The sequence below is a fragment of the Caretta caretta genome, chromosome 3 (assembly GCF_965140235.1).
Source record: "Caretta caretta isolate rCarCar2 chromosome 3, rCarCar1.hap1, whole genome shotgun sequence".
In the NCBI taxonomy this organism is placed as follows: domain Eukaryota; kingdom Metazoa; phylum Chordata; order Testudines; family Cheloniidae; genus Caretta; species Caretta caretta.
This window is the reverse complement of record NC_134208.1, coordinates 67,218,736-67,226,712: the sequence shown is the minus strand read 5'-3', so window position 1 is coordinate 67,226,712 and position 7,977 is coordinate 67,218,736. Positions and strand designations below refer to the sequence as shown.

General features: G+C 43.7%; 1 protein-coding gene across 7 annotated transcripts in view; it reads left to right on the top strand.

Moving 5' to 3' along the window:
- Window positions 1-200: 200 nt before the first annotated feature.
- SYNCRIP (synaptotagmin binding cytoplasmic RNA interacting protein) overlaps window positions 201-7,977 on the top strand; it is a 36,869-nt gene continuing 29,092 nt past the window's right edge. For 5 of the 7 annotated variants that reach the window (XM_048845077.2, XM_048845076.2, XM_048845075.2 and 2 more), the window contains exons 1-5: window positions 1,801-1,960; window positions 2,842-2,960; window positions 3,163-3,270; window positions 6,330-6,443; window positions 6,533-6,709. In XM_048845077.2, coding sequence (XP_048701034.1) covers window positions 1,813-1,960; window positions 2,842-2,960; window positions 3,163-3,270; window positions 6,330-6,443; window positions 6,533-6,709 — 666 coding nt within the window. In that variant the 5' untranslated portion in view covers window positions 1,801-1,812. Of the gene's footprint in view, window positions 429-1,800; window positions 1,961-2,841; window positions 2,961-3,162; window positions 3,271-6,329; window positions 6,444-6,532; window positions 6,710-7,977 lie in introns of those variants that run through there. The other 2 variants (XM_048845078.2, XM_048845079.2) reach the window with 2 other exon arrangements.

Below are 7,977 nucleotides of genomic sequence, written 5' to 3'. Positions count from 1 at the left end.
TCAACTCCGCCCGGGCGGAAGGGAGGGGACAGCCCCAGAGCGCCCGTCTCCTGTGGAACTTACAGCGCGCGCGGCGGGAGGAGGGCGAGGGAGAGGAGGAGGGACAGGTGGACGCGCGCCCGCGCGCGCCCGCGGCCCAGCGGGCGGGGCGAGGCGATAACCCTTGCGGAGCTGCCTGGGAGACCCCGGGTTTGGGGCTGCGCCAGCGCGCGCGGCGCCTCTCCGCCCCCCCCTCCTCCCGGAGCCGAGTGGAAGGGGCTAGGGTTGGTGCCAGCAGCGGCGTGAGCGCTCGAGCGGCCGCCATTTTACGCCAGCTCCAGCACACTGTCCGGACACGCCGCGGGAGCGGAGAGGGGCAGCTCCTCCGCACGCCGAGCCGCCAGCCGCCCCCGAGCCCCTTCGCTCGGACTTCGCCCCTACAGCGACAGGTCAGACACCAGGCCGGGGCGGGCCGGATCCGCGGTCGGGGCTCCCTCCGGGCAGCAGCAGCAGCAGCAGCCGCCCCACGAGTGGGGCGGGAGCGGGCCTGGGGGCTTCGGGTGAGGGGAGCCGGCTCCTTGGAAAATGGAGTCGGGCGGGGAGTAGCACGCGGGACCCAGGCCGCGTGAGCCGCTCCGGGGAGCGGGGGCCCGGCTGGCAGCTGCTGCATGATGGGCGGGGGAGCTGCCTGCTTTCGTGGCCGCTCTTGCCGGGCGGGGGGCGGGCGCCCCGAGCTGGTGGCCGCGCACTAGGCCCCGCAGCGGGTGGGGCGCGTGGCTTCGCCTCATTGTCCTGCCGGCCCGGCGGGTCCATTCATTGCCATGAGGCGCCGGGCCGGGCCCGCCGGCGGAGGGGCAATTTGGCTGCAGCCTCGGCGCCCAGCGTGCGGGATCGAGCCTCGCGTGCTACGGCTCACGGACTGGGGGGCCGAGTGGCGGCGGCGGCTCTGCCCAGCGTGGCGTGGGAGCCGGGCCGGGCCAGCGCATTGTTTCAGGGCCGGGGGAGGCGGCGGCGCAAGGAGGCGCGGCGAGCTCCCCATGGAGTGGCTAGATTGGGCCCGGGGTGTTGCAATTGCTGGCCCGGGGGCTGGGGTGAGAAGGGGAGATGGCTCGGGGGGTGAGGCTGCTCCTCGGAGGGAGGGAGGGAGGGGGAAGTCGGTCACTGGAGGAAGTTGTAGGACATCTGAACGCGCAGCAGAGCACGTGTTTCCATTGGGCTCATGGCGGCTACCGCCGCCCCCGTGGGTGCGGACTGGGAAGCGCTTTGTTCCTCCTGCCTGCTCGGCGGACCCCGAAGTGGAGGCGGGATGGACCCCGACCCAGTACACGGCCAGGCGGGATGGTCCGTGATTTACTCCCAAGGGATGGGGGGCTTGAAATAGGCGGTCGAGGTGGAAGCAGCAGTGAGTGTCAGTGACTGTATCGCGCGGTAGCGGCTGCTGCATGTGGCAGGTTTGCTCTTCCTCCCTTCCCCCTTCCTCCCCCGCCATTGGCGTCTTGCTCCATTTCTAACTTGTTCAGGGCTTCGTAGGGAGTGTTAGAGAGACAGAGAGGGAGGTGAGTCAGAGTGTCTGGCTGGCTGGATTGTGTAAAACCTGCAGTGAAGGCTACCCCACCCCCTATAGGTTGTGGTGTTAGGGTATTCCTTTGTGTTAGTGCTTTCTTTTGAGGATTTTTGTGGATCTTCCGAAATCAAAAAATAGCAGGGGAGTGGTCTGAGAAATTTTTGGAAGCATAGAGCAGGCGGTTGCATGTATTGTCACTTGAATTGTTCTGCTTGAAGATTTCTAGCTTAATTATGATGCTTATTGCGTTTGAACAGATATCTGGAAACATGGCTACTGAACATGTTAATGGGAATGGTACTGAAGAGCCCATGGATACTTCTGCTGCAGTTACCCATTCTGAGCATTTCCAGACATTGCTTGATGCTGGTTTACCACAGAAAGTTGCTGAAAAACTAGATGAAATTTACGTTGCAGGTAAGATGTAAAACTTGCAAAATCACTTTCGGTTTTTTTATTGGACTCTTCTGGCTTTGGGCTAAAATAGCAACTTTTTGTGGTTTCCAAAAGTATGGGGACTGCAGTCGTATCTTTTAGTATTGGTTTATGGATTTTTTTAAAATCAAATATTGTAACTGATTCCTATTATTACCAGTAAATAAGTCTGGGACCAGTCATTAATGTCACTTGGAGTGGGTAGGTGGGAAGGAAGGAGATAGATTAACCAGATGGGTAGGTATAAAACAATACCTACACCAGCTGTTGCTAACAGCTGTTCATAGTAGAAGCAGGTGATGTGCTTGGTGCATATTAATAGTTGTAAGTAACTTTTCAGTAACTGAGGCACTGGTTATACTCTCTTGTTGTAGATCATACTCTGATTTAGTATTTGGACTCTTGGATGCAGAGGTTGTGCTGCTTAAGTATTGTATTTGATTTTGATTGTGGTAGCAATTTCAGTGCTTATGTCTGAGCTAGAAGGTCCCTTTTCAAAATGTACCAAGTTACTGTGCTGTTCAAGCTATAGTCTGTTGCTGATAAACAATTATGCATTCAATTCAGGATGATGAAAATAATTTTGGCCCATGTAATATCTGGATGCCTTATGGCAGTAAAATAAGTACATAAATGCAATAACTGTTTCAGTAAATACCTTTTGTTTTTTATCATAATGGGGAAAAGGTAATCGTTTTTTATCATGTGGATGAGTTAAGGAGGAATGGTAGGTTGTGTAATATGAGCCTTTTTACTCGTTACAGAAACTCAATGATTGATCTTGGACCACTAAAATTTGATGAATATGGTTAACCAGAGATTGCTGCTCAAATATAATTAGTAATTTTTTTTCTTTTCCCTAGGGCTAGTTGCACACAGTGATCTAGATGAAAGAGCTATTGAAGCTTTAAAGGAATTTAATGAAGAAGGTGCATTGGCAGTACTTCAGCAGTTTAAAGACAGTGATCTTTCACATGTTCAGGTAATGTTAGGGATTATGCAATATCATATATAACTGGAAGAACAAACTGCTACTAGATTGGCAAGAACCGTACCTAAGTCTTGTCAGTAGTCTGTGTTTTGATGTGTAGAACTTTGCGCCATTAGGATCAGATAATCACTTTAAAACAAATTGGGCTCTGAGCTTCAGATCTACAAATATGAAAATGTCAACTCTTTTTCAGAACAAAAGTGCCTTTTTATGTGGAGTCATGAAAACATATAGACAGAGAGAAAAACAGGGGACCAAGGTGGCAGACTCTAGCAAAGGACCAGATGAGGCAAAAATTAAGGTATGTGTTTGAAGTTGTAAACTATATGATAGTATCCACTCTTTTTTAAAAAAAAAATTTAAAATGTCAGACCTGGAAAAAAAATATATATATTTTTAATTCTTTCAGTAACTATGCTTTGCCTGGTAAATATTGTTAATTCAGATAATTCATGAACTTGGTAATCACAAATACCTTTTTTTGTATTTTGGACTAGAAACTTTTTATTAAGTAAATAGTAGCAAATTCTTCATATCCAGTGCATGTATGATTTGCTTACTTTATTGGAGTGAGCTTTAATATTAAATGTAAAAAAAACCCCTTTATATATAAAGACATGCCTCTTTTAGATTAAAAAGTACTGTGTGCTACGATTCCATAATTAGGGGCAAATGTTTCCACCAAAAGTTCTTGCGCAAGTCAAGAAATATGGGATTTTTTTGAATATAAAGATCAAATCATACACCTTGTTTTTAATTAAGGATAAATCTGTTCTTTGTTACCCAGACTTAAATAATGAAATTTAGCCACTTGTTGTAAAGAGGGTAGCAATAGTGCTGTCTCTTTTTAGACACATCCAGTGGATTTGTGAGTTAGCCCAATTATAGATCACATGATTTGTTTGTAAAATATATACAAAAATTAACTTAAACAGTTTCAGTGCACCTAAGTCTGTCTCAGCAGTAAAAAAGCATATCAGAAAAATTAACTCTTGATGTCGAAGGACCCTTGATCATAAAGGGACTCAAGTTAAAAGTTAAGCTTTACCAAGCATGCTCTAAATGGGTGCTTAGGAAAAGGAGAACAGTTTGTAGGAGCTTTTTTGTATGAGTGTAGAATGATGAACTTTGTATAATCTAACATTGAGTAGTGGGGCACTTCTCAAAACTTTTTACTTTCCTCAACTTGAAAATGGGGGAAAAAGCAGGCTGTAACCTGAGTGTCTTAATTAGAAAACTTTAAGGGTTTACTGGGATTTATATTCCCACTTCTTAAAATTGACTTGCATTTGTAATTTTTCAGGCTGTGATTTATCAACAGCTAGAGTATTAGTTACATTCATTTTCTTGGAGTAATAGAGCTTTTGCTGTTTATGGTTACAACAAGTCAGTGCCATACCATTCAAAATCATTCCACATGGCTCTAGTTGTGAAAATATCAGTATTCTTGATGTAATTAAATTTATTTAATGCACCTTTTCCTCATGGGTGACATTTTATTCTTTGTGAAAATATTTCTGTAATGTAAAAATGTTAGTTTTTTTTCTTTAATCACTTTTATAACAAGGCTGTTCCAGATAGAGACCTGATGAGGTATTTAACGTACCAAATTTAAATAAATATTAAACTATATTTGTCATCCAGTATTCCTGTTACATTAGTATCCAGATGTTCCAGCCAAGGTCAGTTACTTGTGCTGGGGTGCCGTATGTACAAGTAGGAGATATGTCCTGACCCAAAGAGCTTGTACTCTAGACAAGACAAAGGGTGGGAGAAAGGAAGTAGTATCTGCATTTGACAGGTGAGGTAATGCTTCAGTCCTACAAACAACTCACATGTGCTCTTTAACTTGATATGCGAGTAGTTTCATTGAGTCAGTGGGAATTCATGCATGCATGTGCAGGATTGCACAAGCAAAAACAAGGTGTATCTGGCTGAGAAGTCTCTTTACTTGGTTTCATTTTTACATTGAAAATAAAATGTCCTGAATTTATTCTTATGAAGATGCACCTTGCCTGTTTCTTGGAACTAACTATTCAGCCTCAACCCAACAGTGTTAATCATGTTAAAATATTCAGTATGGTTACACTTGTTAACGGTTCTAGTTTCATGTGCATATAAACTTATATTGTATTGAAAGTTTCAGAGCAGTAATGTTAACATGGAAATACAGACAGAGATGCCAAAGAAAGGTATCATGAATGGTATGGAGAAAGTGAATAAGGCAGTGTTGTTTATCCCTTCACATAACAAATGAACCAATGAAACTTATAGGCGGCAGATTTAAAACAAACATAAGGAAGTACTTTTTCACAGGCTACACAGTCAGCCTGTGAAACTCATTGTCGGGGGATGTTGTGAAGGCCAAAAGTATAATTGGGTTAAAAAAAAAGAATGAGATGAAAAAGAATGAGATGGCATGGCCACATTGTGAATACTGCATGCCAATCTGATTGCCCCATTTCAAAAAGGGTATATTGGAATTGGAAAAGGTACAAAAAAGGGCAACAAAAATTATTAGGGGTATGGAACATCTTCCAGAAGAGAGATTAATAAGACTTTTCAGCTTGGAAAAAAGATGACAAAGGGGGATATGAAAGAGGTCTATAAAATCATGACCAGTGTGGAGAAAGTAAATGTCTTGTTTACTCATAACACAAGAACTAGGTCACCAAATGAAATTAATAAGTAGCAGGTTTTAAAACAACCAGAACTGTCTTCATACAATGCACAGTCAGCCTGAGGAACTGTTTGCCAGAGGATGTTTTGAAGGCCAAGACTATAACAGGGTTCAAAAAAGAACTGGATACGTTTATGGAGGATAGGCCCATCCGTGGCTATTAGCCAGGATGGGCAGGGATGCAAAACCATGCTCTGAAGTGTCCCAAGCCTCTCTTACCAGAAGTTGGGAATGGGTGACGGAGGATGAATCACTTGATAATTACTTGTTCTGTTCATTCCCTCTGAAGCACCCTGGCATTGGCCACTGTTGGAAGATAGGATACTGGGCTGGATGGACTATTGGTCTTGACCCAGTATGGCTGTTCTTATAAATTTGTGGAGGGTAGGTCCATCCATGGCTATTTGCCAAAATGGTCAGGGACGCAAACCCATGCTCTAGGTGTCCCAAAACTTCTGACTGCTTGGAACTGGATGATGGGGGATGGATCAGATCACTCAATAAATTGCCTTGTTCTGTTCTCTCCCTCTGAAGAATCTGGCGCTGTCCACTGTTGAAAGACAGGATACTGGGAGAGATGTGCCATTGGCCATTCTTATGTTCTTATGGCTACTTATTTGTTATAGTCTATTTGTCTTGAATAAATTGGGAATTGTAAGACATTCAATTTCTTCTTGAAGGCACTCTTGGAAAGAACAGGCTACACACTTGATGTGACTACTGGACAGAGGAAGTATGGTGGTCCTCCTCCAGATTCTGTGTATTCAGGACAACAGCCTTCTGTTGGTACAGAGGTAAGAGGGAGATGTTTTTATACATGGTATAAGTGGGTTATTCTTTACGTATATATTTTTAAATGATGTTAAATATGTTTGTTACTTAGATATTTGTGGGCAAGATTCCAAGAGACTTATTTGAAGATGAGCTTGTTCCATTATTTGAGAAAGCTGGGCCTATCTGGGATCTGCGTTTAATGATGGATCCACTAACTGGTCTAAATAGAGGATATGCTTTTGTCACTTTCTGTACTAAAGAGGCAGCTCAGGAGGCTGTTAAACTGGTAAGTTTTCTTTGCCTTTTATGAGACCGCTCCCTAAGCCATAAGCAATTCCTATAATCTCTGTTAGTAAGTGGTTAAAAAGTTCCCTTATGAGCAGGTCAAACATGTAATGGATTTATAGGTAGTCTATTACACCTTTCTCTGAATTGTTCGTTATTGTCCAACATCAGAAACAGGATACTGAACTAGCTGTGCTGCTGGCATGATCTAGTAGGGCAATTCTTATGCTCATATCAAAAGTTCAAATTAGCAGTAAAAACTCCTTGATGCCCCATTTGTTGAACAAGAGGCGGTGTTTGAGGAGGGTTACTTTGGATTGCTTTCTTCCAGAAGAGTTTCTTAAATTAGGTGTTTGTGTGGATCCAACTACTGGCACACACTTTTTGTGTGCATGTGTGCTGATAGTGGGATCCACATGGACAAAATATATTGAACCACACTTATTGTAAGGTAAGTAACTGGTTCTTAAAAAGGTATGGAATTTTGTGAAAGACTTCAGATAGGTTGTTATTGGTAGCACAGTATTCTCCCTCTGTTCAAAACTCTTTGGATGGAGAGAGTACCAAAATCTAAAGAGAGAGTACACAGTACTTATTTTGAAAAAAGTATGAAATATTGTGAGGTAAAGTATGGACCACGGCCTTTCAGATGTGCAGCATGAACACTGAACCACCTACTGTGTGTCTCCTCCCTTCTCGCCCCCCACAAAAAATTAAAAAAAAAAAAATAAAATAAAATAAAAAAACATCTTTAGGCCAAGTGTCCTGGCCATGCCTCTCCACCCCTGAATACAAATCACAGGCTGCTCAGTACTACTGAGTATTTCTTGGACAGCATTACATCATGATATCTTCTTAGTGTTGAGCATGTTGTCTCCTTTGTGGTTCTAGTTTTTGTCAGCCTAGTGGGATCTGGATCTGAACTCTGTATGATGCACAGATACTAGATTGCCAGCTTTCTGTTGGGACACTCGTATAGGGACTAAGATAAATCAAATTTTTGACGGAGTAAGTTTTTAAATCTCCCAAAACTCTTAACTTCCCTTAAAAACATAAGGGTTTTTCTGCCTTTTTTTAAAAAAAAAATAAGAGATTTTTGGTTGGCTGAAAAAACACCAGTCAGCATGCTTGGGGTAAATCCACTTTGTCTGTGCACACATATGCTTGTTGCCTTTTTGGTTTCAGTTTTGTTGTTAAACACCCTGTTGCATGAGTTCTCTCCAGATTAGTGTACCAGAGTGATGCAACTGACCAAGAGCAAAACAATGA